This window comes from Salmo trutta, chromosome 9, assembly GCF_901001165.1.
Source record: "Salmo trutta chromosome 9, fSalTru1.1, whole genome shotgun sequence".
Classification (NCBI taxonomy): domain Eukaryota; kingdom Metazoa; phylum Chordata; class Actinopteri; order Salmoniformes; family Salmonidae; genus Salmo; species Salmo trutta.
Genome location: NC_042965.1, coordinates 39,579,207 through 39,595,800, shown reverse-complemented (window position 1 = coordinate 39,595,800; position 16,594 = coordinate 39,579,207). Strand labels below are relative to the sequence as shown.

At 41.9% G+C, this 16,594-nt stretch overlaps 1 protein-coding gene across 1 annotated transcript; it reads right to left on the bottom strand.

Annotated features, from left to right (window-relative positions):
• Nucleotides 1–1,581: 1,581 nt before the first annotated feature.
• On the bottom strand, nt 1,582–16,392 carry fxn (frataxin). The gene is made up of 6 exons (XM_029763666.1): nt 16,020–16,392; nt 14,939–15,031; nt 14,378–14,466; nt 13,827–13,947; nt 5,631–5,728; nt 1,582–3,830 (listed from the first exon to the last, which is right to left on the bottom strand). Exons 1-6 carry the CDS (start codon nt 16,134–16,136, stop codon nt 3,692–3,694), a joined length of 657 nt encoding a protein of 218 aa, XP_029619526.1. The 5' UTR covers nt 16,137–16,392; the 3' UTR covers nt 1,582–3,691.
• Nucleotides 16,393–16,594: the final 202 nt, after the last annotated feature.

Sequence of the window (16,594 nt, the reverse complement as noted above, 5' to 3'; positions counted from 1 at the left end):
TTATTTCATTTATAATTCACTGTATCACAATTCCAGTGGGTCAGAAGTTTACATACATAAAGTTGACTGTGCCTTTAAACAGCTTGGAAAATTCCAGAAAATTCCATCATGGTTTTAGAAGCCTCTGATAGGCTAATTGACATAATTTGAGTCAATTGGAGGTATACCTGTGGATGTATTTCAAGGCCGACCTTCAAACTCAGTGCCTCTTTGCTTGAAATCATGGGAAAATCAAAAGAAATCAGCCAAGAAACAAAATTGTAGACCTCCACAAGTCTGGTTCATCCTTGGGAGCAATTTCCAAACACCTGAAGATACCACGTTCATCTGTACAAACAATAGTACGCAAGTATAAACACCATGGGACCACGCAGCTGTCATAGCGCTCAGGAAGGAGACTCATTCTGTCTCCTAGAGATTAACGTACTTTGGTGGGAAAAGTGCAAATCAAACCCAGAACAGCAGCAAAGGACCTTGTGAAGATGCTGGAGGAAACAGGTACAAAATTATCTATATCCACAGTATGTCGACATAACCTGAAAGGCCGCTCAGCAAGGAAGAAGCCACTGCTCCAAAACCGCCATAAAAAAGCCAGACTACGGTTTGCAACTGCACATGGGGACAAAGATCATACTTTTTGGAGAAATGTCCTCTGGTCTGATGAAACAAAAATAGAACTGTTTGGTCATAATGACCATCGTTATGTTTGGAGGAAAAAGGGAGAGGCATGCAAATATTTCAGGGTACATTGTACTTTATCAGAGAGGAAGAGGTCGAAGCGAGAGGGATAACTGTTGTTATTTTCGCTCCCAAGCGAGGAGTTTTGAGGCAGTGTTGAATTTGGTTAGCAAAGAAATAATGACTTATTTGCTACGTGTGGGTTATTTGATCGAATGGAAGTTTTGTGATGCTTAGGTTGTTATGAGTGTACTGACATCCCGGAAACCTTTAGAAAAAATACTTTATATTTGTCAACATTGTGCGCAACTGGTTAACTGAAGTCAGGTGCAGGAGAGCAGAGATGAGTGAACAGGCACACCTTATTTGGCAGAAGGAAAACAGTCGGCGGGAGTTGTGCCAATATTCTTATCAGAAAAACACCTTCCTGTGTGTGCCAAAATGTATTTTTGTGCTGCTAAAACGTGTTCCTTGTAATAATGTCAGCATAAAGCCCTGAATGTGCTCCTTGTAATAATGTCAGCATAAAGCCCTGAATGTGCTCCTTGTAATAATGTCAGCATAAAGGCCTGAATGTGCTCCTTGTAATAATGTCAGCATAAAGCCCTGAATGTGCTCCTTGTAATAATGTCAGCGTAAAGTGCTGAATTTTGCACGTCCCATGTAATGTAGTCGAAGTGGTAACAATGAGGCAAAATCCAGCCTTATTATTGTTCTGGGATATTCATTTATTTTCTTTAGCATGTTTCATATAGCAGCCACATGTCATTTATTTTTCATGATCATTTGGGTCGTGGGCTATTTAAATACTTTTCTGTTTTGAAGAACAAACATCAAACATTGGGACAATTCATATCTTGCAGTAAAACACTAAATAAGATCTTCATCTCAAGAGAAGACGGGTTAAACGTTAAAAAGGTTTAATGTTATTTTATTTAGAAAATAGTTCTTATCATACAGGCCTAGATGATATCCAAAACAACTAACAATACACTCAATTTAAACATTTTCAGTAATTAAAACTGTAAAGTCATGTCCTTCTACACACAATACCACAACTAATTCCAATCTGGGAGGTACATTTGATAAAGTATTCAATCATTTTGCTGTGTATTTCAGATGGAATCAAGGCATTAGAATGAACTAGATGCCACCAAAATAGGTTGACCGCCAACATTTTTCAAACCCTGGGAGGCCTGACTGGCTACTTTTTCTATTTGGCTGGCTATTCCAGGTGTTTGTTGAAAAAAACGGTTTAACTTATTTACAGGTATTCAATTATAAAACAAAAGATGGCAAACAAAGGATACATACATTTCAACAAATTCATACCCGAGACTCCCAGAACAGAATTTCACAGTGAACGCAGACAATTCCGAGGAGAATTTAACTTTTCAAACAATGGAGAAGGGCAGAAATATTATCCTGGCTCAACATAAACCATTGACTCAGCTAGCTCCCTGTCGATGTATTTCAATCTGAACCGTCTGACAGTGTGACTGTTGTTCTGACAGTATGTGTCCCTCCAGAACATTCCACTAGAAATATGTTTCTATCCACAGTTCCACACAGGCCTGTTGGCCCATCAGGACTGAGATCTTCCAGCAGTGACAGAGAAAAGAGCAGAGCTCCACCACTGAGACAGAGTTACAGTTTAGAGGAAGAACTCTGACTCTCTAAACATCTGTCCCACAAAGTAATCCCTGTCTACTATGCCTCCAGTCTGTAGGCCAGGAACATCACCAGAGACACTGACCACTGATCAGTCTAATCCCTGTCTACTATGCCTCCAAAACAGTCTGTAGGCCAGGAACATCACCAGACAGAGACACTGACCACTGATCAGTCTAATAACTGATGTCCATGGACTAATTGAAAAGGCACACTATAAGACCGACCTTAACAGTGCTGTGCTGGCTTGGATATTTTATTTTCGTATTGTCCTTTCAGCACGGTTCCAGAAACTATGGTGGATACATATCCAGACCAGTGCAGCTCTATCGTGTGAATCAAACACAAGATTTAGTTTGGGAGAGATAAGACATCAGAGAGATACCCACTAACGTCTGTTTTAGCCATAGAGGTAGAATGACTGGAGCAATGCCCCTCAGACCATAGCAATGTGACAAGATCACTCATGGGAACACTCAATATGGCCGCCGGTCCATCCATCACAGAACATCGACTGGAATGGGATTCCCCATTGTAGTAAACATATTTCTATGGTTTTAGTTGTGTTTAGCTCGTCCATTAAAACAAAATCTTATTTTTTATCCTGGATAAAATTGAGGGAAACAGAATAATGAATCCTGGGTTTGGACTAATTTTCAATTGAAATAAGAGTGGTTGCATGTGTCTGTTGTTTACAATGTCTATAGCATGTTTAACTGGCCATCTTAATTTGAAAAAGACACAAGCTGTTTATTAATGATGGTGTTTCTCAATAGGTCCCAACAGGTTTATCATAACAGGTTATAACTGCTCAATTAGACATGTTTGATCACAATAAGATGGTCATTGTTTAGAAGTGAACACAGGAAATCTCCAAACGTGAAGTAGGATGTGAATTCAGGAACGAACTTCAGCTGTAACGAGAAAGTAATCGTAACCAACTGAAATGACGTAGCGACGTTTTCCTTTTCTTCAGCTAGACAAAACCGACACATCCGTTCACGTGTGTATTCATATACACATTCACACAAATAAAACACTGTATCATCGACATATACAATTAATGTCCTCTATATTATATCACAGATTTATATGAACGTTATGGTATTTAAGTGGTATTGATGCATAAATCCATTTGGTTCTGTTTCCGAGCTGAATCCTAACTTGAAATCTGGCCACACAAGAGGTTTTACTTTTTATTTTTCAGACGTGTGATTAAGTACATGGATGTAGTATGCTGTGCAGGAGAATGGACAAGTTGGGACAGACATCTGAAGCGGTACCCTATTTCCTATATAGTGCACTACCTTTGGCTCTATAGGGAATTGGGACGTGGCCCAGGTCAGGAGTGTACTAGTGTGGTCAGGTCCAGGTTCATGTTGTAGATGATAGAGAACTCTCTAGAGAGGAGCTGGTGGAGACTCATGCCGTCGTGGTAGTAGACCCAGCGCTCTCCTGTCCAGTCATAACGCTTCGGACCACTGGAGGACACAGAAAGGGGGTTATGAGGCTAGGGTTGAAAACACCTAAATCGCTATGAAAAACACCTAAATCGCTATGAACTGACTGGTCAAACATTTACTAGCACATAAATGAATGAACTATTTTCAATCAAATGTACATAAATGTATGTAATAGTGAATCAAATGTATGTAATATATTATACTGAACAAAAATATAAAAACGTAACATGCTACAATTTCAAAGATTTTGCTAAGTTACAGTTCATATAAAGGAAATCAGTCAATTGAAATAAATTCATTAGGCCATAATCTATGGATTTCACATGACTAGGCATTCAGATATGCATCTGTTGGTCACCCTTAAAAAATGGGCCTCAGGATCTCGTCACGGTATGTCTGTGCATTCAAATTCCCATCGATAAAATGCAATTGTGTTTGTTGTCCGTAGCTTATGCCTGCCCATACCATAACCTCACCATATTGCAAACTGTTCACAAGAGCTCGCCCACACGACGCCATACACGTGGTCTGCGGTTGTGAGGCCGGTTGGACGCACTGCCAAATTCTCTAAAACAACGTTGGAGGCCACTTATGATAGAGAAATGAATATTCAATTCTCTCTAGCAACAGCTCTGGTGAACATTACAGCATGCCAATTGCACGCTCTCTAAAAACTTGAGACATCTGTGGCATTGTGTTGTGTGACAAAACTGCACATTTTAGACAAGCTTTTTATTGTCCCCAGCACAAGGTGCACCTGTGTAATGATCATGCTGTTTATTAATCAGCTTCTTGATATGCCACACCTGTCAGGTGGATGGGTTATCTTAGCAAATAATAAATCCTCAATAACAGGGAAGTAAACAAATTTGAGAGAAATAAGCTTATTGTGCATATGAAAAATGTCTAGGATCTTTTATTTCTTTACCATTGGGCCATCAGCACTCTATACTCCTCTGTTAACTGGTCAGGTCTGTGTGCCTGTCGCAAGACCCACTGGTTGATTCTTATTTATAAAACCCTCTTAGGCCTCACTCCCCCCTATCTGAGATACCTACTGCAGCCCTCATCCTCCACATATAACATCCATTCTGCCAGTCACATTCTGTTAAAGGTCCCCAGAGCACACACATCCCTGGGTCGCTCCTCTTTTCAGTTCGCTGCAGCTAGCGACTGGAAAGAGCTGCAACAAACACTCAAAATGGACAGTTTAATCTCCATCTCTTCATTCAAAGACACAATCATGGACACTCTTACTGACAGTTGTGGCTGCTTTACGTGATGCATTGTTGTCTCTACCTTCTTGCCCTTTGTTCTGTTGTCTGAGCACAATGATGTTTGTATCATGTTTTGTGCTGCTGCCATGTTGTGCTGCTGCCCTGTTGTATTGTCATGTGTTGCTGCTGTGCTATGTTGTCGTCTTACGTTTCTCTTTATGTAGTGGTGTCTCTTGTCAGGATGCGTGTTTTGTCCTATATTTTAAATCCCAGCCCCCGTCCCTACAGGAGGTCTTTTGGTAGGCCGTCATTGTAAATAACAACTTGCATAGTTAAATAAGCTTAAATAAAATAAAAACGTATTTATTCCAGCTCATGAAACATGGGACCAACACTTTACATGTTGAGTTTATATTTTTTGTCAGTGTAAATAAAAAGTTTATAAATGTATGTAATACATGAAATAAAAAGTTGATAAATGTATGTAATACATGAAATAAAAAGTATGTAATGGAGGGGGTGTGTATATGTATTTTTACTACCAAATCAATTCAATCAAGCGTTGTACACAGCAGAAATAAGCGTCCTGTCCAACACAGACCTGGTAGGAGATGACAGCCAGATCTGTTTGTTAGGAGTCTGTTTGTTGATGACGTATGTCCCATGGTCTCCGCCCACCTTCACTGTCAACACACCACTCTGGAGGGAGGGAGGGAGGGAGGGAGGGAGGGAGGGAGGGAGGGAGGGAGGGAGGGAGGGAGGGAGGGAGGGAGGGAGAGAAGAAAACATCAACTGTTGAATTTGACTTAATGTCTATGACTCATTCTTTCTCTAACTTATTCTAAAAGACAAGTAAGCCTTGTCTGATCTAGAATGATCCATAGGGCAGGAGCCTATCTCCTGCTGATTCTGTGGCATGAGGCAACTTGATGTACAAGTACTGTACACCCCCTGGACAGGACGATAGTCTATAAGACAAGTCATCCCTCAGATACCTGACCACTGTTAAAGTACAAAAAAAAAAAAATAAGCTTGTTGAGTCTACCTACTATAGCAGCATGTACATATTGGTTATTCAGCCAGACAGGATGCAGAGCAGAGCGTGGCTGGCAGATAGGACAGCGGTGTTACTGCTGTATATCTAACACGGCGGCAGCCTGCCAGGACAGCGTCTGAACGCTACAAATCCTGAAATAATCACAGGAATTCCAGTAACTGCTCTACACACACACACACACACACACACACACACACACACACACCACCAGCCTCACTGATTAAATTAGGTTATATTTCTTTAAATGAATGCCACTGCTGTTTGATGGGATTTGCCCAGCCACAACCCTCTCTTCCATGTCCTCTCCATCTCCTCCCTTCACCACTACTCTGCTCTTCCTCTAAAATATATCATTTTTCCATGTCCTCTCCCTCCTCTCCATCTCCTCCCTTCACCACTACTCTGCTCTTCCTCTAAAATATATCATTTTTCCATGTCCTCTCCCTCCTCTTCATTTCCTCCCTTCACCACTACTCTGCTCTTCCTCTAAAATATATCATTTTTCCATGTCCTCTCCCTCCTCTTCATTTCCTCCCTTCACCACTACTCTGCTCTTCCTCTAAAATATATCATTTTTCCATTCCTCTACATTCTTCTCACCCTCCTCTCATTTCCTCTTTCAAAATCCTCTCCTCTCCTCTCATTTCCTCTTTCAAAATCCTCTCCTCTCCTCTCCTCTCCTCTCCTCTCGCCAGAGTTGACCTCTAGGCTGCAGCGCTGCACTATTGGCTCATTAACAGCCGTTAATGAATATGTCCCACTCATTAAGGAGATTAAACAGAATGTTGTGTGTCTGGGTTGTCATGGTAGAAATAATCCTATTTCTATAGGCGTTACAGAGAGGGTGGTGGACTGCATTCTATAATGGAGCATGAAGGATTCAATGAGAGAGGATTCCAGAATGGGCTGTTGAGGATTCCATAGTGACATGTCAGGGATATTGTACTGTAAGCCCCTCAAATGGCCTCCTCTTTCAAGGATGAGATGAACAGCCTTGTGATGTCCTCCTAGTCAAACACACCATCTACAGTAATTGAATTCAAGTGCTGCATGACATCAGTGGCGGTCAGTGTCGTTTAAGACGAGGGAGGACCATTTTTTTCATGAGCATGACCTTATTTCTATTACAGCATATTGGATGACTGTCATTCATATTCCATTCACTCAGTTCAATGTAACATCGATAGGTTTAGGCTACTACATGATACTAGAATTTTCCCTGTACCCATCATGAGGTCGCTACAACCTGGCCTATGAATGAAAGTTGACAACGTAGGTAAACACAGTTTGAGAGACATATGAGGTGACAGACAGTGACATTCAACAGTGCCTTGCACACTCTTGCCTGCATCTAGCTGATATAGGGTGTAATCAGTAGTCCAAAAGTTGGAAACGAGAGTTTCTTTTGGACAAATCCAGGTATGTTTATCCCGGTTTTGTTCCGTTTATGTAATGCCCCCCCCCCAACAGAATCGGCGGAATGAATACACCCCTGATCACAAGTAAACAGTTCACTCTCATAACAGCCACGTTGTAGTCCTTCTCTTCCCTTCTGGACTTCAAATGCACAATACATCAGCTGTATGTGACCAGCTTACATTGTCACTTTTTTAGCTGAAGTAACATAGTTCTATTAGCTATGCTGAGTATTAACATGTTACTAAACCCGCTACAATCATGCAGTAACGTTAGTGTACAGTCAGTAAGCAGTTACACAATGCTAGCTAGTTGTAGCTTATGCTTTCAGTACTAGATTAATTCTCTGATCCTTTGATTGGGTGGACAACATGTTAGTTCATGCTGCAAGAGCTCTGATAGACTGTAATTATGACAACTTCCAGAGGACGCCCTCCAGCCTATGTACCCAGAGGAGGACAGAAGCTAGCTGTCCTCTGGCTACACCATGGTGCTACCCTACAGAGTGCTGTTGAGGCTACTGTAGACCTTCATTGCAAAACAGTGTGTTTTAATCAATTATTTGGTGACGTGACTATATTTAGTATTGTTTTACATAAAATTTTTAACTTTTTAAAATGTTAAGGATTTTTTTAAATTATTAAATTCACTCGTACTGAGTGTGTACGAGGGTTGTGTACGAGGGTTGTGTGTGTACACTCAGTACGAGGGTTGTGTGTGTACACTCAGTACGAGGGTTGTGTGTGTACACTCAGTACGAGGGTTGTGTGTGTACACTCAGTACGAGGGTTTTGTGTGTACACTCAGTACGAGGGTTTTGTGTGTACACTCAGTACGAGGGTTTTGTGTGTACACTCAGTACGAGGGTTTTGTTTCTTTCTACGTACCAACCTATTGGCAACAGGGACCTTGATCCAGGAGGGGATTGCATGTCTCTAGATAATCGTTATGATTGGAGGATAGCTGTGAGGGTTATCGAATCAAGATCAACTTCTCAAGGTCATTAATGATAAAATGTTCATATTTGAAGATGGCAGAGAGGCTAGTCTCTTTGGTACATGACAAGCAGTGGAATGTTAACTAACGAGACTGGTACTCAGGCTAGAATGGCTCTGCTGTAACCAAGACGACAAGCAGTGGAATGTTAACTAAAGAGACTGGTACTCAGGCTAGAATGGCTCTGCTGTAACCAAGACGACAAGCAGTGGAACGTTAACTAAAGAGACTGGTACTCAGGCTAGAAGGGCTCTGCTGTAACCAACACGACAAGCAGTGGAACGTTAACTAAAGAGACTGGTACTCAGGCTAGAAGGGCTCTGCTGTAACCAAGATGCTTGATATTGACATCTAGCCACTTAGCTAGAAATTTCTCAAACCAATGCATGGCTGGAGCCCTGAGCTGGATATAATTTATAGAGTTATACTTAACTAATATTTAGTTAAAAGCAGTGGTATAGCCCGCACTCCCACAGAACCTGGGTACCCCCAACCCAAACAAATTGTTGGATTTTATAAAAATGTTCAAATGGTAATTGAAAATCATACTATTAAATCACCTCCTCACATGAGAGAGAGAGAGAGAGCTACGGAGGACGGAATGAGAGAGTGAGAAAGAAAGAGGACTATAGATATTTGTGGAGAATTTAACCCAGAGGAAATCTAACAGTACCAACAAACACAGCTGTGGGACTGACAGGCATGCAGTCCAGTGTGTGACAACGTAGCCAGTGAGCTGGTGTTAGGAGGAGACTGGGAGTGAATAACCTGTCTCCTCCTAACCAGCTCAATGTCTACATTGTCACACACTGGACTGGCATGCCTGTCAGTCCCACAGCTGTGTTTGTCCTCTCCAGAGCTTATACACCCCCCTCCCCAAGTGAAATAGATCAACAAAACTTAACAGTAAACATTACACTCACAAAAGTGGCTATGTACAAAAGGACAAATAAATCTACATACAGGGCATTCGGAAAGTATTCAGACCCCTTGTCCACATTGTTATGTTACAGCCTTATTCTAAAATGTATTAAAAAAAAAACACACAATACCCCATAATGACAAAGCGAATATATGTTATCTTTGCAAATTCATAAGTTCAGACCATTTACTTTGTGACTGTAAATTGAGCTCAGGTGCATCCTGTTTCCATTCATCATCCTTGATGTTTCTACAACTTGATTGGTGTCCACCTGTGGTAAATTCAATTGATTGGATATGATTTGGAAAGACACACCTGTCTATATAAGGTCAAACAGTTGACAGTGCACGTCAGAGCAAAAACCAAGCCATGAGGTCGAAGGAATTGTCCGTAGAGCTCTGAGACAGGATCGTGTCGAGGCACAGATCTGGTGAAGGGTATCAAAACATTTCTGCAGCATTGAAGGTCCCCAAGAACACAGTGGCCTCCATCATTCTTAAATGGAAGAAGTTTGGAACCACCAGACTCCTCCTAGAGCGGGCTGCATGGCCAAACTGAGCAATCAGTGGAGAAGGGCCTTGGTCAGGGAAGTTACCAACAACCCGATGGTAACTCTGACAGAGCTCCTCAGTGGAGATGTTCGTCCTTCTGGAAGGTTCTCCCATCTCTGCAGCACTCCACCAATCAGGCCTTTATGATTGAGGCCAGAAGGAAGCCACTCCTCACTAAAAGGCACGACAGCCCGCTTAGAGTTTGCCAAAAGGCACCTAAAGGACTGACTGTGAGAAACAAGATTCTCTGGTCTGATGAAACCAAGATTGAACTCTTTGGCCTAAATACAAAGTGTCACATCTGGAGGAAACCTGGCACCATCCCTACAGTGAAGCATGTTGGTGGCAGCATCATGCTGTGGGGATGTTTTTCAGCGACAGGGACTGGGAGACTAGTCAGGATCGAGGGAAAGATGAACAGAGCAAAGTACAGAGAGAGATCCTTGATGAAAACCTGCTCCAGAGCGCTCAGGACCTCAGACTGGGGCGAAGGTTCACCTTCCAACAAGTCAACGAACCTAAGCACACAGCAAAGACAACACAGAAGTGGCTTCGGGACAAGTTTCTGAATGTCCTTGAGTGGCCCAGCCAGAGCCTGGACTTGAACCCGATCAAACATCTCTGGAGAAACCTGAAAATAGCTGTGCAGCGACACTCCCCATCCAACCTGACAGAGCTTGAGAGGATCTGCAGAGAATAATGGGAGAAACTCCCCAAATACAGATGTGCCAAGCTTGTAGCGTCATACCCGAGAAGACTCAAGGCTGTAATTGCTGTCAAAGGTGCTTCAATAAAGTACTGAGTAAAATACTTATGGAAATGTTATATATATATAATTTTTATATACATTTGCAAAAATGTCTAAAAACCTGTTTTTGCTTTGTCATTATGTGTGTAGATTGAGGGTGGGGGAGGGCGATTTAATCCATTTTAGAATAAGGCTGTAACGTAACAAAATGTGGAAAAAGTCAAGGGGTCTGAATGCTTTCTGATTGCACTGTAAATATGGATTGTATTTACAATGGTGCTTGTTCTTTACTGGTTGCCCTTTTCTTGTGGCAACAGGTTACAAATCTTGCTGCTGGGATGGCACACTGTGGTATTTCACCTAATAGATATGGAAGTTTATCAAAATTTGATTTGTTTTCAAATTGTGGGTCTGTGTAATCTGAGAGAAATATGCGTCTCGAATATGGTCATACATTTGGCAGGAAGTGCAGCTCAGTTTCCACCTCATTTTGTGGGCAGTGTGCACATAGCCTGTCTTCTCTCGAGAGATGGGTCTACCTATGGCGGGCTCTCTCAATAGCAAGGCTCACTGTACATAGCTTTCCTGAATGTTGAGTCAGTCACAGTGGTCAGGTATTCTGCCACTGTGTACTCTGTTTAGGGCCAAATAGGATTCCAGTTTTCTATGTTTTTGGAAAATTATTTCTAATGTGTTAAGTAATTATATATTTTTCTCTCATTATTTGGTTGGGTCTAATTGTGTTGCTGTCCTGGGGCTCTGTTTGTGTTCATGAACAGAGCCCCAGGACCAGCTTGCTTAGGGGACTCTTCTCCAGGTTAATTTCTCTGTAAGGGAAAGGTGGATACCTAGTCAGTTGTACAACTGAATGCATTCAACTGAAATGTGTCTTCCGCATTTAACCCAACCCCTCTGAATCGGAGGTGCGGGGGGCTGCCATAATCAACATCCACGTCTTCGGCGCCTGGGGAACAGTGGGTTAACTGCCTTGCTCAGGGGGCAGAACGACAGATCTTTACCTTGTCAGCTCGGGGATTCGACATGTCGGTTACTGGCCCAACGCTCTAACCACTAGGCTACCTGCTCTGTAGGTGATGGCTTTGTTATGGAAGGTTTAGGAATCGCTTCCTTTTAGGTGGTTGTAGAATTGAACGGCTCTTTTTTGGATTTTGATAATTAATTAGAGGGTATCGGCCTTATTCTGCTCTGCATGTATTATTTGGTATTTTACATTGATATACAGTATGTGGCTGTTTTTGCTGCATAATATTTAGAAAATGTAATTTTGGGGTTTAGAAAAATGTCTGGTAAATGCTAACTCCCATTCGTATAAGCTGGTAGTGTAGCTAGCATACAGAAATAGATGGTGGTTGTCAGTCATTTTTAACTAATGCAGTTGATTGGTGACGAAAACATGAACATGTATTGGGGTTGACATCTATACAGCATTATACTCCGGTTTTATCCCAACATAGTGTTAAGTATACGTATATACAATAGCCTAAATGTAGGCTAATTTTGATGTCCGTCAATGAGGAGATTCGAGATCTATTACCCCACCGGGGGGACAAGTGGGTGACGACTGTTTTGGTCGAATTCCATCGACCTCGTTACCTCACATATTGGAAACGCTTGTCTTGTCTTTATAACACACTGGATTCATAAACTGTACTGGTAGAGGCAAGATGTCCCCTAGAAGCAGTGATGTCGACAAACACACATCAGCAGTCTGCCAGCCAGACAGTTCTCTGGGCATCAATACATCCTCTAGCTGTCTGGTACAGCACTGACCCAGGTCAAGAGGTCAGCTCATTATCACCATGGACACACTTTTTTCCCCCATAATGTCAGAACAATTTACTCTCATGGACACACACACACACACACACACACACACACACACAGCCATCAGTGTATTGACGTGGTGTTTAGTGCCCTGGGCATGTCTGATGATTTGAGGACACTACAATCATTATTTCCTCCCGTGACCTTTGCCCTCAGGAAGTAATTGGCCTGCACGTAACAGCACCATCGCCATCCTATCCTACAGCTCTAATGACTCATGGATCCCTAACAGACATACACTCCTCATCCACAACTAGACACACAGACCCAGGACGACTCGTCATCCACAACTAGACACACAGACCCAGGACGACTCATCAACCACAACTAGACACACAGACCCAGGACGACTCGTCATCCACAACTAGACACACAGACCCAGGACGACTCATCATCCACAACTAGACACACAGACCGAGGACGACTCGTCATCCACAACTAGACACACAGACCCAGGACGACTCGTCATCCACAACTAGACACACAGACCGAGGACGACTCGTCATCCACAACTAGACACACAGACCGAGGACGACTCGTCATCCACAACTAGACACACAGACCGAGGACGACTCGTCATCCACAACTAGACACACAGACCCAGGACGACTCGTCATCCACAACTAGACACACAGACCCAGGACGACTCGTCATCCACAACTAGACACACAGACCCAGGACGACTCATCATCCACAACTAGACACACAGACCCAGGACGACTCCTCATCCACAACTAGACACACAGACCCAGGACAACTCATCATCCACAAATATTATTTTCTGATGAAGAACTCAGGATAAATGCTGCAAATAGGATTGTCAAACTTCCAATGGAATGACATGTGAGTCAACAGCTACCCCTAGTGGACAAAAGAGAGGAGTACAGAAACAGAAACTGGTACAGTATGTACAGTACAGTATTTCCCTGGACTTACAGAGAAGACAATGTCATACTCTGACCATTTGTCATTTAGTAGATGATCTTACAATTAGTATACAATCAGAAGCCTACTACTTAGAGAAGAAGACAACGTGATGTGTACAGACAGAAGAAGAAGACAACGTGATGTGTACAGACAGAAGAAGAAGACAACGTGATGTGTACAGACAGAAGAAGAAGACAACGTGATGTGTACAGACAGAAGAAGAAGACAACGTGATGTGTACAGACAGAAGAAGAAGACAACGTGATGTGTACAGACAGAAGAAGACAACGTGATGTGTACAGACAGAAGAAGAAGACAACGTGATGTGTACTTACAGAGAATAGAACATCAAACTCCGGCCCTGCTAGTGGTCCATCCATCAGATCCTCAAAGTAGTCAGCCAACGAATCCAGAGTCTCATCTGCCAGCTTCTCATAGGCTGCCTCGCTGATCTCACTGGAGAGGGATAAACACACTGGTTCAAAATGAGGGTCAACAACCACAGAGGCTGAATTTGATATGAACTGCATTTGACATGAGAACCGAATGTCCACTGACAAAGTGAGTTAGCCCATCCACAAAGTGAGTTAGCCCATCCACAAAGTGAGTTAGCCCATCCACAAAGTGAGTTAGCCCATCCACAAAGTGAGTTAACCCATCCACAAAGTGAGTTAACCCATCCACAAAGTGAGTTAACCCATCCACAAAGTGAGTGAAATAGAATATAGCCTACTGTAGGCCTACATATTGTAGTAGAGATTAATACTGCAGTTACAAAATCCTTCCTGTTGCCATGAGGAGCTTCGCAAGAGATTAAATGAGATATCTCATCGATGGTGATAGTACACTTTGCTAGCACTCCTCTAGTCTCCAATAGTACCTTTACCTTATTTGAACAGCGTTTTCCTCTGTATGTACTGGTGAAGTGACATGTAGGACTCTCCTCTGTTGTCCCCCAGATCTGCTATCAAGCCACTGTGACAGAAATACACAGATAGGGATATCATTGCATTGTATAGTAAAAATCTGTGGCAAATCTGATAAAAAATGAATGCTGGTGGTCTAGGAAACTATCCTAGACCACCAGACAGCTGGCAGTCACAACCCTGGTACTGGATCTTGCACGGCGTGTGCAGGGTTTTGTTCCTGCCCAGCATTACCAACATCTGTTCAACCACTGGCTTGATGATTAGTTTGTTTAATCGTGTGTTATTAGCGCTGGCGGGAACAAAAAGCCCACTCACCCTGTTGCTCTCCAGGACCAGAGTTGATGACCACTACCCAAGGTGATATACACCTGGCTGGCTTCTCCCTAGTCACGAAATGTGGCGAGGCCTTCAAAGTGTAAGCAATGCCACTCACATTTACATAAAAATCTTAAAAAAGGAATGTCCCTTGTCTGTTACAAATGTTGAATCTTACTCTGCCAATTAGTAAGTACATTTACCTTTGATGAACACAGGGCACTCCACGAGATCACAGGCTTAAATGTGTCATTTGGTGCAGACCGAGTTCTCAGACAGCGAGAGTTTCCCAGGTGCTGAAAATGAGAGAAGGCCATATCTGTTATTGCATCGTGTCTGCATGATTCGGCTGATAAACAACACCCGTATATTTAAAGGTGTTATATTTTTTTTTTGGGGGGGGGACATTGTAATTTCAGAAAATGTCCATACATCTGCAGCAATAGTGAAATAATAGTGTTTCACAGTATTACTTAACCACCAGTGTTGTGATATTCGCCTATTGATTTCTCCCACCGGTGCAGCATCCATGTCAAAACAGGTCTCCTCACTTTGTTCACTCAATTTCAGTTTATGTGAGAAAATAAGCGTTGAATAGTGTAAGGGGGGGGGGGTCATTATACCATCTAAATATCTTTCTAATAACAACAAATATTGTTTTTCCAGCTGTTTGAAGAAAGTGGAACAAAACCGAAAGTAAAAGCACAAGTCATTCAAAACAAATCTTACTTTCGGTTTTGTTCCACCAACTTCAAACTGCAGTAAATATTATATATTTTTGTTAATGAAAAGATATTTCTCAGCTATTTATATATGTTACAATGATTCCCTTCACTATTCAGTGATAGTTTTCTCATATAAACTTAAAATTGAGCGAACAGTGTTGAATCTTAGGAAATGACTAGGCGAATATCACAACACTGTAAGTAACTTAATACTTGTTTAACACTATTATTCCACTATTACTGAAGATATTATGGACATTTTCTGAAATTACAATACTAAATCCCCCACCCCCCCAAAAATCCACCTTTAAAAGTCGGTAACTAAGTTTACTTTCCTGTCGATATTTTTTGTCTTAAAATGTGAAAAATGTCCAACAGCATAAGGACGAACTAACTAAACAAACAGTAACGTTAAGTTCCAATTATATTTGATTCAATATTCTGCCAAAAGTAAATCTCCCATTTTCGGCCATCTATTTAGCGGCTATAATCCTGCTAGCTAACGTTAGCTGCTACACGATGATTTCAAAACATAGCTAGCTGGCGTAGCAAACATTACCTCATTACACAGATATCTGCTCCCTTGTACACATGTCGTCGTTCTCTGCTCTATTCTATAGCTCTGGTCGCGTATGAATTGATAAATACATCGTTTTTTAATGGATAATCTCTGCATTTTTTTTCGCCTTTCAGTGCTGCTGATCTTGTTATAAACTTGATTGTTTATGTCTGTTCGGGAACCTTCTACTCATGCCTGTTTTAGCGGTTTACCACAGCCAAAAAGTCATAAACCCAGTCTATTCTTTCAATTTCTCTTCCTAAAATGTGGTTTTTAACCCTAACCTGAACACACTGCTAACCTTATGCTTATCCTTAAATTATGACCAAAAAGCACATGTTTGTTTCATTGCATGTTTGTGATTATAGCCAACATTGACTTTGTGGCTCTGGTAACTAGTGTTAAACCTATTTGGCTACAGCGTTATGGCGCATGACCGCCTCCTGCCAGGCTGGAGTGGGATGGCAACTTTAGACAACTTTCTCATTTCTTACCGCAGGCACCGAAATAGCAGGGCCCGGTTTCCCAAAAGCAACTAAGGGTGTTTTCATACTTGGTTCCTTTCAGACAATTTT

Bases quoted from the DNA above. Each gene is read 5' to 3' on its own strand.
- fxn (XM_029763666.1), bottom strand. From the start codon at position 16,136: ATGCAGAGATTATCCATTAAAAAACGATGTATTTATCAATTCATACGC. The intron at 5,729-13,826 runs GTAAGTACACAT...CCCTCCCTCCAG, and splicing joins AGTTTGATGTTCTATTCTCT to AGTGGTGTGTTGACAGTGAA. The intron at 3,831-5,630 runs GTCTGTGTTGGA...TGTGTCCTCCAG, and splicing joins TGGCTGTCATCTCCTACCAG to TGGTCCGAAGCGTTATGACT.